The 15,426-nt window shown below is 47.4% G+C and overlaps 1 protein-coding gene across 2 annotated transcripts in view; it reads left to right on the plus strand.

Moving 5' to 3' along the window:
• Window positions 1–15,426, plus strand: part of RELA (RELA proto-oncogene, NF-kB subunit) — a 31,747-nt gene continuing 16,321 nt past the window's right edge. The window contains exon 1 of one of the 2 annotated variants that reach the window (XM_083716294.1): window positions 1–438. In XM_083716294.1, coding sequence (XP_083572420.1) covers window positions 390–438 — 49 coding nt within the window. In that variant the 5' untranslated portion in view covers window positions 1–389. The remainder of the gene's footprint in view (window positions 439–15,426) is intronic. The other variant, XM_083716295.1, reaches the window with a different exon arrangement.

Below are 15,426 nucleotides of genomic sequence, written 5' to 3' on the forward strand. Positions count from 1 at the left end.
GCGAGGATGAGCGCGAGAGGCGCGAGCGAGAAGGGGCGCGAGGCGGCGCCTTCCCGGCAGGCGGCGGGGTCACGTGGGGCGGGGTGGCGGTGGTTCCTCCGGCCCCGAGGCGTTGCTGCTGCTGCTGCTGCTGCTGCTGCCGAGGTTCCAGCGGAGCGGGCTGGGTGCGCCTGCGTGTCTCGCCTCCGCCGCCGCCTGCGAGCGCCCTTTCCTGCTGCGCCGTAGTAGTAGTAGTGGGACTCGGGGGGCGGGGAGGGAGCCTGGGCCTGCCGCCTACCACCGACGGCTTCTAGGCTGGCTTCTTTCCTTCCTTGGAGGCGCCTCTTCTCCTGCTCCCGAAGGCCTGCGTGGCGGTGGTGTCCCCCCCGCACCTTCCCCACCCAACTGGCATGGGGGACTCTCTGCCCCAGGGGGGCTTCCAGGCTGCCAACATGGACGGTGAGTGCCTTTGCCTTCTGCTTGCAACCTCCTTCTCACTTGTGGGTCCGCGGGTGGGGGCATCTTTGCCTTTCTGCCCCAGATGTGGGGCTTCCCCACACCCGCTTTAGTGGAGGGAGGAGGGGTGTGCATTCTCCTCCTCCTCCTCCTCTCCCCCCTCCACTTCGTTGTTGTTGTTGTTGTTCACGTCGCAACGCATCTGGCAACACAAACACATACTTTGCCATTAGCAAATGATGCACAACTCTCTTCCTCGTCGTCGTCGTCGTCGTTGTTATTCGCTTACATTTGAAATCACTAGAATACATTGTGCCATTAGCCAATGATACAAAACATTAACAAATACACACAGAAACAGTTTGGTGAGTTGCAAGCAGTTATGGGTCGGATCCAGTGCTGCCTCCGCTAAGAGAAGGCCCAGTGCTTTTTCTCCCCTGGGGGTACTCAAGTGTACGCAGTACTGGTACATTTTTTTAAAAGAAGAAAAACACTGAGTAGACCTGTTGAAAATAATGGCAGTGGCTATCTTGTGTTGATTTCAGTAATTCTTAAGTATGTTTTTTTTTAAAAAAAACCACTTTCCCTCAGCTGTGAAGTTCCAAATTGAGTTACAGCAATGTAATCATGCAAGTAAAACGATTTTCAGATGCAGCTATTAAAACAAAGCAATCCTGAGCAAATGTAGCAGTGTACGGAGTAAAACAAAAATGGAAGATGAGATGGGTCCCACAAAAATGTCTTACCTGTCAAAGGCCAGGGTTAAAGGGGTGAGTTAGGAAGGAAGAGGGAAATGGTTGGTCCTCTGTTAACTAATAATAATAATTTTATATATAAAAACATAATAAAACTAGGAAGGTGTGAGGTGAGATGTCTCTGATTTGGAGGAGAGGAGGAGAAATGTTTATTGGTTTCTTAATAAACATTACCTATGTGATGAGCAATAAATGAAATGTGTTGCTAGTGTGTGAAAAGATCCACTGATCCCCAGGCATTCCTCTCCAGATGGTGGAGGTGTCAGGTGCCACCCTGGTGCCTGGGCTTCTTCACTTGGTTCCAAGTGGTCAATAGCCAGGTGCAAAATGAGCCTAGCGATTGGCTGATTTCAAGAGGGAGTGGTATTTGGTTGGGGGTATTCCTCTTGCAGCAGGGGCATTCTCTGAGTTGGGATGAGAGGATGGGCATCTGAGGAGGAGGTGGGGGTGATGATACACCATGCACACTTTGTAGGTTTCTAGGCCAACCTGGTGCCTTCCAGATGTTTTGAGCTACAACTTCCACCAGCCAGATGTGGTTCAAAACATCTTGACGGCACCAGGTTGGCCAAGCCTGCTTACAAGTTGGACCTGTGACTGGTTCCTGGAAGAAATTGCTCCTATGTGCTTCACTAATGGCTCCTTTCTGAGTTGTTTCCTACTGGTGCACTTTATCCTTTGTCTTCGACTGATAGGGCTCACAATTTCGATTTTGCTGTTGGAGCTGGGGGCAGGGAGGAATTAACTTGTAATAGAGGTTTGTCCCCAACACGGCTGGTCCCGAATGCTTTTAGTTGGTTATCCTTTCTGGATTATTTAGTGCTGGTTGATGCGCAATGATATTTGACTTTCTGTAGTTTTGTAGTGATTATGGTTTATGTAGTATTATCAGCCTGCATGCATCTTCAGATCTTCTGTTAGAGTTCTTCTCAAATTTACCCTTCTCAAATGTACCTCAAGCTTTCACGAAGGGGGGGAGCAGCTAAACTTAGGGATCCTCTCCTCATGGGGGGCACATCTGGTGTTCACCTTGCAAGCTTTTTAGGTGCCACCTTCCTACTTGCTCAGGTATTTTAGATTTTTGATGATCTTTGGAATGTTGCTGTCTTCTGTTTGTCTTTGTGGGGCATCCTAGTGCCCATCATCAGCGTTCGAAACTTCCATTGTTCTAAGCGCAGTTTTGTGACAGGGAATTTCATTAATGCAAGCAGTTTCTGAGCTCAGGGTGCAGTATTGCGCCTAAAATTTCAGATTAAAACTACCACTGCTGGAAGGAAAGCAGGACCTTTTTCTGCCTCCCCACTTCCAGCCACTCTCTGAAGACCGGAGAAGGGACCCTCATAATAATATTAGGTGGGCAGGGAGGGGAAGTAGGGCTTTGTTTTTTTTGCAGTGTTAGGATGCGGACTAGACTATGTGAAAAATGAAGATAAAATTTTAGCTGCAGTTCATTCATTTTCAGCTTTGTATTCTTGTTATTAAAAAGCATGCCTAGACACTCCATTGTGGCGCCCATAACCTAGGTTTAAGGTGCCATTTAGCTCCTAGCTTTCATATCTCAGTTTCTAACACTGGCCATCATATCTTGCTGTGCTGTGTGAGAATGTGGTCAGTGTACTCATCTGGGTTGTATCCAGCTGAGTTCTACTCCAGGTAGACCTCTTGAAATGAAGAGACCTGTCAGTCATCTCATTCATTTAAATGGACCTACTCTTGGGTGCGACTAATACAATCCAAAACTGTCAATGTTTTTAATGAATGGCAGTGATGCATGTGTGCCCTCTAACCAATTCTTATGTGCTAGGGTGGGAACAGATAAAGCTGCTCATCCTTTCCCAAATGATTCTTCCCTGTCATCATGATGCTACCTTTTAACAAAGGTATGTATGTTCCCTCCATTAGAGTCCTGTGAGGTAGGCCAGGCTCAGCGGTAGTGACTGGCTGAAGTTTGCCCACCTGAGTGTAGATTTGAACCTGATGACGCCCCCCAGCCCTAGTCTGCCACTCTAAAGTACTCTGCCCTACTGGCTCTATGCTGCAACAAATTCTGACAGTTGCATGAAATGAAAAAACTTCCTTTTATTGGTCTTTTACCTCTTGCACCTGCATCCCTCCAGGTGTTTGTTGGACTCACAACTCCCATCAGCTCCTGCTAGCATGGCCATTGATCAGGGATGATCAATTGATTTATTTTAAAAAAAACACTGTTTATAATAAAAAAATATTGGGGAGGAGCTTGCCTTAACAATGGAAGATGCAGTCCAACATCTGGAGGGTGATGGGTTCCCCAGACCCTGCCTTAGGCAGTGGGGAGAAACAACATTGTACACTTTCATAAATTCAAAAAGAAACATCAAATTACAAAAACTGCACCGTTTATTAAAACTCTGCTGTTTGTTTAGAGATGGGGACTCTCTGGAGCACCGGATGTTGTTGGACTCCCACCAACCTCAGCTGACACGGGCGTTGCACATGGGTTATGGGAGTTGTAGTGCACCAATATCTGGTGGACCACAGGGTTCCCTGTCACTGCCTTAGTTGATGTTCCTGAATCACAGAGGTGACGGCTCTGCCTACCATGGTGAGAAAAATAAATGTGCTAGGGCTGCGAGAAGCTGTTGTTTGGTCCTGTTAGCTTTGTGTTGAGACATTGATTGATTCCATGTATATCCTACTGTTCCTGATGAACCATAATAAGCCACCAACCCTGGGTTTTTGTGATGTATGAACATAGCTGCTGCTTTAGGTAGCTTGTCTAACACCACCATCTACCCCAGGGAGCGGGAAGCCGGATTTTGACCTGCAGGCCAAATTTTTATCTCACATACCCTTCATGGGCTGAATCTGACATCACAATGACATCAGGCGGTGATCAATGACCCCTAGGACATCAAAGCACCGCATGACACTTTTAAAGAGGCCTGCATGCTGCTTTGAGGCGCTGCTGATCAGCAGATTTGGAATCACTGCTTCACCATTGATGGGCCCTGACTTCAAGCCTGTGCTGTGCAGGGATTGGCTGCACAATTGAGTTTCCCACAGGGAGCTCAGTTGCCCAGCCAGCTGACATGTGTCTGTACCTACCTTGCATCTGATGATGCATTTGACATCTGGCGTGGGGGGGGGGGCGGGTGGGTGTGGTTTTGGGAAACGTGTCTTGTGAGACAAATTTGGCCCATGTGCCAAAGGTCCCCCCCCCCCCCAGTTTATCCAGGTGGTGGCTGCTACTGGGGATCTTAAGCATCTCTTCCTGGAGCTGCCAAGGCATGAAGTCTGCATGCAACTCCTTGGGGCATGGGCTACTATCCTATGTATCCTATCTGAAACTCTTTTCACCAGCCCCACGTGTGCAGGAGGCGGTGTTGTAGTTAATGCAGTGGTGAAGGCAGTTGCTATCATATAAACTAAGCAACAGGCTCTGGGGCTCTCCCGCAAAGCACAAAGCAATTTGGCATGGTGCTGTTTTTTAGAATTCAAGCCAATGAGAAGGATTTGTTTTGGGGAAAAGCAAAACTCCGTCAGGACAGGAAGTGCTTCATCTTCTGGCCTCTCCATGTCTCTGAGTTGCAGGGCAAGATAACTGGGACCTGTTCCAAAATGGGCAGGCCTAGCTACAGCATAGCTCCGAAGGCCCAAATGCCTACACCCTTATTCCTGTGCCTCAAAAGTAAAGAATGGGCAGAATTTCTGGCTTAGTTTTCCTTGTGCACCTTGACAAGGCTATGCCAGTGACCAGCCCTGACAAGCAGGGACACTGTGTCCCTCCATTTGTTGCTGGACCAAAGCTCCCAGCATCATCTGTCGTTGCCCTTGCTGGCTGGGGCTGGTGTAGTGCAACATCTGTGGGCACCAAGCTCTTTATCTTTCCTCTAAGCCTGACCATACCTCATTTACACACTTTGTGTGGATAAAGTGGATGGGAGCTACGAAACACATTTGCCACTCTGAGCTCTTTGGGATGAAAGTACAGTGGTACCTCCGGTTGCTGATGGGATCCGTTCCAGAGCTCCGGTTGGATCCCGAGGTTTCCGCAACCGGAGGGACCGCTTATGCGCCTGTGCGCAGTGCAGTAGAGCGCTTCTGCGCATGCAGGCATGGTGAAACACTTCCGGGTTTGCCGCTTTCACAACCCGAAGTTTACATTACCCGAGGGTAACATAAGCCGAGGTGCTACTGTAATGAAATAGCTGGTGGTGAAGACAAATACAAGCTCGTGGTTGTGGAGCTTGTACAGTTTGCATTTCTGTGACCAGCATGAAATCAGAGCTTGCTTGCTTCCATCTAGAATTAGGTGTCATTCAGTGTTAGAAGCTCAGATATCCAATTGTAAACCTAGCTTACAGAATGTCTAGGCACCATTCCCCCCCCCCCCATTGATGGTGGTTGCTGTCCATTTCATTTCTGTACCACTTTATATTTTAAAGAACAAATCTCAGTTTACAACACATTAAGACATCAGATAAAACAATGCAGAATAAAACAAATCCAAGCTTCAAGGGAAATATTTCAGATCCTTCTCTAAGGGACATTTTACTTTCCCCAGTCAACATCCTGGCATCCAGAGATCTCTACATGGTCGCAATTAGACCTGTGCCAGATGCAAAACGCGCTGGCGCCTAGCTAATTTTGAACACGGTGTCATTGCAAAGGGATATGTGCATATGCTGGAGTTCATTGGAAGCTCATGGGAACAGCTTCTCTGAAAGACCCTCAGCCAGGGAATTGGTTCAAATCTGTGGCTCTTGCTTAGTGTGCAAGGGTAGTGGTGGGAGTGGGACAAATCCCTACATTCTCCAGCAGAACCTCTGTCCTCTACCTTTGGGGATGGAATGTAGGGCTCTGGCAGAGCACATACTTTGCACGAAAAATGTCCCAAGTCTAGCTGCCCACCGACATCTCAAGGCAGCAGGATTAAGTAAAACAAACTCACAGCCAATCTGTGTGGACAATACTGAAGCAAATGGATCGGTGCTCTGATATGCTATAGGGCAGCTTCCTATGTTCCTATTTGGGAAGAGCTGTTGCTCAGTGGTAGAGCATGTGCTTTGCATACAGAAGGTCAATCTCCGGGAATCACTGGCACCATGCAGGGATTACATGGGGGGCGAACGATGTGGAGAAGAAAGTTTTTGAAAAGCATAATTGCAGTGCAGAAGTCGAGCTACTCTGCGTGGCTTGAGAATGTACGTAACTTGCAATTGGATTCTGACTGTCTGGGTGTAGAGACCCTGCTAAAGGTATGTGGTGGAAACCCAGTCTCTCTCTTCTTCTTTTTTTACAAATAGCGATGTCCCAGATGTGGTTTTTCTGGCTGTAATCTGCATTTGGTAGACAAATAAAATCTGACTGACGATTTCATAGAATTGTAGAGTTGAAAGGGACCACGAGGGTAATCTTTTGCAATGCATGAGTCTTTTGCCCAACGTGGGGCTTGAACCCATGACCCTGAGATTAAGAGTCTCGTGCTCTCTACCAGCTGAGATATGGACAATAATGGGGTGAGGGGGCTGCACCATTGTGCCCACAAACATGCTTCTCTCACACCTGCACATTTGATGTGCATTAGAAGGAGTTCTATATAGTTGCACTGATGCATGTGTGGAGCTTCGTGTGGGGTGGGGCCCTGATTGGGCAAGGCTCTCTCCTCAGGAGCTCTGCACACTCAAAGCAAATCGGCACATATATAGAATGTGTGCGCATCAGGTCTGTATGTTAAAACTCAATAAGAAATGTTTTGGAGGGAAATATGTACGCGGGTGGCGCTGTGGGTAAAACCTCAGCGCCTAGGACTTGCCGATCGAAAGGTCGGCGGTTCGAACCCCCGCGGCGGGGTGCGTTCCCGTCGTTCGGTCCCAGCGCCTGCCAACCTAGCAGTTCGAAAGCACCCCCGGGTGCAAGTAGATAAATAGGGACTGCTTACCAGCGGGAAGGTAAACGGCGTTCCGTGTGCTGCGCTGGCTCGCCAGATGCAGCTTGTCACGCTGGCCACGTGACCCGGAGGTGTCTGCGGACAGCGCTGGCTCCTGGCCTCTAGAGTGAGATGAGCCCACAACCCTAGAGTCTGTCAAGACTGGCCCGTACGGGCAGGGGTACCTTTACCTTTACCTTTATGTACTTAATGTCAAATGCATGGAATTGAGGGGGAGGGATGGTGGGAGAGGGGCTAGCTCACACGCCCCCCCCAACCCCCCTCTGCACATTCTTTGAAGTCTCCCTTGCGAGTCCAGATTTGCATATATGAGTTTGGCAAGGAAGTTGTTCCAGGCCATAAACCAGGATTCTTAGGTACTGTAATAGGAACAGGGAAGGTCCATCTTTGCCTGTAACTGGGAAGAGCCAATAGCCAGCTTGGCAGTACTGGTCTTTGTTGGGCAACGGTCCATCTGGCTGCAAGGCAGCTCTTTAAGGAGGGCCTAAATGGCACGGGGAGAGCCTAGCCCTAGACCTAAAGTGGGTGGTGTGCCAGGAGACGATGGGAAGATTCAAGGACAATCAAAGAAACATTTAAGCATTTCAGTATAATATAGTTTTTTGTTTTCCAGTGTATTTCTTATCAACAAAAAAACCCCTGATGTGCCTCAAGCCAGCTTTTGCTCAAAAAAAAGTTTGAGAACCACTTGCCTAGACTTTGCATGTAGGTTCAGTCTCCTGGCGCTTGGCTCTCAGGTAGCAGAGCTATTGAATTACAGGATGGAACCTGCTCCCACAAGTTGTGGCAGTGGCCACCCAGCTGGATGGCTTTGTATGAGAATTAGACAACATGAACTTGGAGGATAAAGGTATCATTGGCCACCAGCCACAATGGCTGTGATCTTTGCTGTTGGAGGCACTTGGCCTCTAAACACCAGTTGCTGGGAATGGCAGGTGGGGAGAGCACTGTTGCATTTAGGTCCTGCTTATGGGTTTGCCATCGTGGGGATCCAGTAGGCCCCTGTGAGAACAGGATCCTGGACTAGGTGGGCCCCCTTTGAACCTGGTCCAGTAGACGTTGATATGCACCACCGCCAGTCCCGAGACCCTGAAGAAGCTCTGTCAGTTAAGGTAGGAAAATCCTGTGTGCTAACTCTCCATTCTCCTTAAGTCCTTGCCTGCTTCACCATAGGTGAGAAGGAAGGGCATGCAGATGAGTGAGCTGGCTAGCAGAAGGTGGGAGAAGAGGCTGCTCCATCCGTCTTCTGTACTTATTAACTACATTATGTTTGTATCCCACCTTTTCTTTAAGGAACTCAAGGTGGCATACATGCTTCTAACCGCCCCCCCCATTTTATTCTCACAACAGCCCTGTGAGGGAGGTTGGACAGAGAGATAGTGACTGGCCCAAGGTCACCCAGATTGGGCTTCATGCCTGAGTGGGGATTAGAACTCTGGTCTCCCAGGTCCTAGTCTGACATTCTAACTACTACAACAGGGCAGTGGGAATGCAGTGGACTGCTTCAAGAAGGACGGAGCTCTCGGTCTTTTTTTCTATCTGCTCCCCAGCAGGCTAGTTTTGCATTTATTGCAAGGTAGCAGCTCAACATTAAAAAAAAAACACAACTAAGTTCGTGACCACTGATCCCATCACCTCCTGGCAAATAGAAGGGGAAGAAATGGAGGCAGTGAGAGATTTTACTTTTGGGGCTCCATGATCACTGCAGATGGCAACAGCAGTCACGAAATTAAAAGACTCCTGCTTCTTGGGAGAAAAGCAATGACAAACCTAGATAGCATCTTGAAAAGCAGAGACATCACCTTCCTGACAAAGGTCCGTATAGTTAAAGCTATGGTTTTCCCAGTAGTGATGTATGGAAGTGAGAGCTGGACCAAAAAGAAAGCTGATCGCCGAAGAATTGATGCTTTTGAATTATGGTGCTGGTGGAGACTCTTGAGAGTCCCATGGACTGCAAGAAGATCAAATCTCTCCATTCTTAAGGAAATCAGCCCTGAGTGCTCATTGGAAGGACAGATCCTGAAGCTGAGACTCCAATACTTTGTCCACCTCATGAGAAGAGAAGACTCCCTGGAAAAGACCCTGATGCTGGGAAAGATGGAGGGCACAAGGAGAAGGGGACGACAGAGGATGAGATGGTTGGACAGTGTTCTCGAAGTTACCAGCATGAGTTTGACCAAACTGCGGGAGAGAGTGGAAGACAGGAGTGCCTGGCGTGCTCTGGTCCACTCTGGTCCATGGTGCCACGAAGAGTCGGACACAACTAAATGACTAAACAACAAGCAGCAGCTTTTTTGGGTAGACTGACTTGGGTCCGCTATCTCTCTCTCCTTTCTGATAAATGACACAATAACTCCTTGCAGATCATAGAAACTGTTTGCAAAGTGGTAGTCAGTGGGAGACCCTCTGAGCATGTGCAGTGAAAGCCTGTCAGTAGGACTTCCAGATCAGAGTATGGATCATGAGGTAGATTTGAATCCTGGCACCTTCTATTTCCTTACCTAAAAAAAAAGTTTAGTCACTCTTTCTCCATGTACACTCATTTACACACACCTGCACGCACCTTTCTTAAAAAAAGAGAATAATGTAGAATTATGGCGTTTCTACAATTCATTTGCATTCCATATCCCCTAGGCAAGAAATACCCTTGGTTATTCTCCCTTCTTTTCCCTTTTCTCTTGTAAGATCGAACCCGGTCCCCGTTTCTTAAAGCTTGTGTTTTCTGTCAGCGTTTGGGTATCTGGAAATGTGTCTCTCTCAAACTTCCTCTTTTTGGGGCCCGAAACAAAGAACATTATGTGTCTGTTTTTGAAACTCAATTTTCCTTGGGGCGGGGGGCTGTCTCAGCTTCTGCATTGTGTGGTATGCCTGTGTGTTGTTCAGTTTTGTTTTCCTAAGGGGAAACTGTGTAAGGTCTCATTCAGCAGAAACCCCAACAGTGTGTTTTGTGGCACCTTAAAAAAGACTGAAGCAGATTTGCTGTGGCATCAGGTGGCGCAAGAGCCAGTGTGGTTAGGAGTGTCTGACCAGGGCTGGGGAGGGTAGGTTCAGAAGCCATGGGTTGGCTCCGCTACCAATCTTATGCAGACGAGATCCACTGAAGTCAATAGACGTCACTAGCATAGGCTCATTGCATTGGGTCTATGCTGAGTAGAACTTAGTTGGATTCAACCCCATGTAGCCATGAAGCTCTCCTACTGGGTGACTTTGTGTGTGTGTGTGTGTGTGTGTGTGTGTGTGTGTGTGTGTGTGTAAGAACCTTTTTCACCCCAAGGGCCGCATTCCTTTCTGGATAACTTTCCTGGGGCCACACACAGTGTTTGAAATTAGCGGGTGCGTTTTGCACCTGACTATCAGCCACTTAGGGATGTGGGTGGCACTGTGGGTTAAACCACAGAGCCTAGGACTTGCCGATCAGAAGGTCGGCGGTTCGAATCCCAACAACGGGGTGAGCTCCCGTTGCTCAGTCCCTGCTCCTGCCAACCTAGCAGTTCGAAAGCACGTCAAAGTGCAAGTAAATAAATAGGCACCGCTCCAGCGGGAAGGTAAATGGCGTTTCCGTGCACTGCTCTGGTTTGCCAGAAGTGGCTTAGTCATGCTGGCCACATGACCCGGAAGCTGTACGCCGGCTCCCTCGGCCAATAAAGCGAGATGAGCGCCGCAACCCCAGTCGGCCATGACTGGACCTAATGGTCAGGGGTTCCTTTACCTTTTTATCAGCCACTTGTGACCAAGTGGAGATGACTGGGCGCCAGGCTGGTTGGTGCCTGACATCTCCACCCTCTGGACGTGCATGTTTAGGGATCCTTGGATCTTGACTGCTTTCACAGCACTAGCAACACATCCTGTAGAACTCTATCCATTATAGTTTAGTTGCACAATCAGATAAAGTCAGGAACCAAAATGCCTTTTTCTGTGCAGCCTGAGCAGGAGCAGTGAACAATGTTGTAGTTCATTGTTGTAGCTTGTCTTCACTTACCCCACCCCACTGCCCTGCTCGCAATTTCAAAGAATATTCTTATGTTATGAATGGTCCACGTCACCATTAAGAAAAATAGATATGTGCACTGTCCCTGGATCAAGTGACTTTCAGTGGGTACAACCCATAGCGGTTCAGTGCTGGAAGCCGGTTTTGGACTACAATTCCCATCGTCCCTGACTACTGATCCTGCTAGGGAAGATGGGAGTTGTAGTCCAACAACACCTGAAGTCCCAAGTTTGGGGAAACCCTGGTCTGAAGGCACATGAGGCTGTACCACTTCGCTGAAGCTAAGCTGGTATGGGTCTGCTCTGCACTTGGGTTTTCAACTGTTTGGGAACCCCATTTGTGCTTCGCTCTGAGTTGCACGATGGGAGAAAGTTGCCTGGCATGCAGTGATGGGTTACATTCCTTGTCCTTATTTGAACTGGCGACGTATCAGCATGAGAACAAAGAAGAAATACCAGACCATTCAGTCACATTTTCTTGAGACTTGCACAGCTCAGATTTGTATTTCCAATTTATATGGTCAGAAATAGACCTTAACCCAGGCTCCCCCTTCCCTTTTTAACTTTTCCCTATTTTTCTTTATGTTGCTTTGGTTGCATTATCTTTCGTAAAGTGACAAATGTGGTGAATTCATGGAGGATAAGACTGTCAGCGGCTACTAGCCAAAATGACTATGTTCTGCCTCCATGAGTGGAAATGCAAGTGGGGAGAGCGGCTATTGCCCCCAGGTCCTCTTGGTGGGCCTCTGAGCCTGGTCCAGCAGTGCCCTCTTTTTATGATCGGAAACCAAGGAAATAGAACAAAATGTAACTGCAAGAAATGTATTTTGAATATTCAGGAACTATGCTCTACATGTTCTGTTTGGATTGTTGATATAAACATCTACACCATATATCTTAAGCACGTGACTTCTCCCAAAGAATCCTGGGAATTGTAGCTTAGCCTCACACCCAACACCCGTAACAGACTACAATTCCCAGGAAGCCATGTGCTTTAAACGTAGGGTTTCAGGTGGGTTTCAGGTTGAGAGAAAAAGAGAGAGTTGACTTGCCCTCACCAATCCAGAGGCTCATGGCTGGGCAGGGCAACTGCATTTGGATTTTCTACGCTTAAAGCCCCAGCTGCCTTGCTCTGTAGTTCTGCACACTTGTGTGTCAATCTGTATAGCTGAGATTGTGTTTAAAAAGAGAGATAAATTAATGTTCTATGTCTAGGTTTTATTTAAACTTTGCACCCAGTAGAGCCAGTTTTTCCAGCTGCAACAAAACATTGCAAAGATGTGCATGAGAGCTTAGTTTAGCACCCTTAATTTTTACTATTTTGCTAGACACAGGCTGGTAGTTTTATCTGGCCGCCTTGCTGTCACCTGAGACATTGGCAGCCATTGCCCAGCCTCTTCCAAGCCTGCCCTTGAAGCCATAAGGACTAGAAACTTGTGTGTGCATGCATTTTCTCTCTCTCTCTCTTTAAATCCAGGAAGCTTAGTTCAGCACCCTTTTACCACCTTCAGAGCGTTTTTTTCTGTGCTGCAGGGTAACGACAGCCTCTGGTAGGGCAGTCCAGCCTTTTGATCTTTTTCTTCTTGGCGTTACTTAACATTAGCAGTTTTAGCTTCCGTTTCACATAGGGGAGGCCCACATTTGTATCCTGGCCTCTGGTTGTTGTGTGCGTGCAAGCGAGCCTGCAGTTCCATGACACACAGGCCTGCCTCCCACCTTTTTCTCTTTTCTTTCTATCGCTCTCTGCGGGTGGCTGCAATGGACCAGTGGGGAGGAAGTCTTTATTCCAGAAGAAAGAAGGAAGGAAGGAAGGAAGGAAGGAAGGAAGGAAGGAAGGAAGGAAGGAAGGAAGGAAGGAAAGAAAGAAAGAAAGAAAGAAAGAAAGAAAGAAAGAAAGAAAGAAAGAAAAAAAGCATGCTTGAAAGTCTTCCACCTATTAGGCCGGACCTCCTGACATGCACTAAACAGAAACTGGTGGGGAAACCTCTCTGGCCTGGAGGCTGAATGTGGTTCAGCATGCCTCCCTTCTGGGCTTGAGACTCTTCCCCAGCCTGTGGCCTTCATTTGCCCTGGTCTTTGCCCTCCTCCAGAACTTGTGTCTGTCTGAAATGTGTCCTGGACCTGTGTCTTGCTTGCCTGGGTGGAGAGAATTGTGGGTGCTGACCTCTCGGCTTTGGCGTGGCTGGAATATAGCTGGAATTGTGCCTTCCATACATATTTCTCTGCCCGCCACTGGGATGTGGTCCCTGGAAGGCTGCTTGCAAGGGAATTTGGCCCTTGGGCTGTAGAGGTTTTCCCTGCCCTAGGAGTTTTGGGGCTCTGGCAGGGTGGGCTCTGGCAAGGGACCCCTCAGTTAAACCCAACTCCATAAATACTAAGCACAAGGTGTTCCAGATTTACTTTGCCAAAGTACAGAACGTACAGGCTTTAATCAGACCTTGTGAAATAAACATAAGAACTCTTTTTTTCATCTTGAAGAGCAGGAGAAAAACAATTAAAAGTGGTGGCTTGGTAGCTGTTCGTTGGAACTCACAGGGGGGATTTTTAGTGAGAAATTGCAGAGAAGCAGCTTGTTAACACAGCAAGCTGTTGCTATGTTGTACAGAAGTTTCTTTTGGAAAACTGGGAAAGATTAGACGAAACTGATCCGTCATTCAGACATCTCAAAAAAAGTGGCTGTGACTTAACTCGTTCCATTTGTACCTGTTTGAGTAGAGCCATGGGTTTCTGAGTATGTGCAGAATTCCTTGCAGAAAGGAGGTTCTGGAAGGGAGGTATAAGGCAGGAATGGGGGAGCCTGTGGCCTTCTGGATGTTGTTGTACTCCGAAGTCCCATCAGCCCCAGCTAGCATGGCCAGTGATCATAGGAACTGTAGTCTAGCAACAACTTCCACCCCCATTGTAAGTCCTTGCAGGGCCTTGAGTCACCTGATTTGAATGGCTCCAATGGTGTTTCACATACTTATATGAATTTGAGATCAGTAAAAGCCTGCCTCCTTCCTTGGAGAAGAGTGTGGTATCAACCAGTGACAAAATCTGTGAAATTAAATATTGTAAGGAGCCAATCAGAAATTTACTTAAAAGTAATCTAACCTAGAGGGTTCCCTTCTAAATGGTTCTGAACATATACTACAGAATAACAAGCCACTTCAGGAAAAAAGAGAGGATTAAACTAGATTAGACATAAAAACCTAAGGTATCTGTTCTCTGTCTTGGAAGCTTTGTATGAAAGTTCCAGCTCCCAAACACGCTTTTGTGATCTTCAGCCAGTCCAGACTAGAGACCCATTTCTGACTGCCAGCCAGACCATCATTCGCATTTTCACTTTTGATTTAAACTTAATAGTACCAGGCAGTGTCTTGCCACACTGAGGTATTGGCAAGCTAACAAGTGAAGCCGTATTCCAAGTATTGTTAGTCAGACTTTGGAACACTTTTAATAGTTGTATCCTCTTTTGATTTCTGGGGGTTTTCTCTTCAGTGAAGGCTATGGTAGACATTAAGCAAGAGGGCAAGTCATGCTCAGTTCTTTTTTAAATAAATTTTATTAAAAGATTTTCCTGGTTTACAAAAGTACATGCATTGTCTCTTTTTTCAGGTTGTAGAGTCTCTTTGTTACAGATCAGTTACATTTGATATGAGACGTTAGTGTTGTATGCGGTATAAGGTTGGGGAAGGGGGGTGAAACATTCTTTTACATGGTGTACGTGTGGGGTTTTGTGTCAGCATCAACTGGGTAGGTTCTCTTCCTATTTGCTAATTACATTTCCTCAGTACTGAAGTCATGCTCACTTTTACAATGGTTGCGTTTTCTTAATCAGAAAGCCTTTCTGTCACTTTCTCGCTTTCCATAACTTTCACCACCTCCTTTCTCATTTCTTCTCTATTTAGCTACTTCTACTTTTTTTCCTGCATCGCTAGTCTTGCCTCCCCCCCCCCTCAGTTTCCACCTTCTCTTTGCTCTCGCCTTCTTTTGCCATCTTTTCTATCACCAGGTATCTTCCTGTTGCCTCTTTCTCTCTTACTCATCCCTTCTTCCACATTCTCCTTACCTTCTCAAAAACACCTTTTGCCCTATATTTTTCTTGCCTTTTTCTACTTCCTTTCACCTGTGGGTATTCCTGTCTCTCTTCTCCCTTTCCTTTCTACTCTGCTTACTTTCCTCCCCCCGTGTCACCTTCTCTGCCAGTTCAGTTTACCACTCTGTGGACTCTTGCTGCCCCCCCCCCCTTGTCAACTTTCCGGAAATCAGGATGAATAGGATTTCTGGGAAAGGTTCATCACCCTCAGAATACAGGTGGCAGCTGTACTTTGTTTCCCC

Source organism: Podarcis gaigeae (genome assembly GCF_964106915.1).
Source record: "Podarcis gaigeae genome assembly, chromosome: 16".
Taxonomy (NCBI): Eukaryota; Metazoa; Chordata; class Lepidosauria; order Squamata; family Lacertidae; genus Podarcis; species Podarcis gaigeae.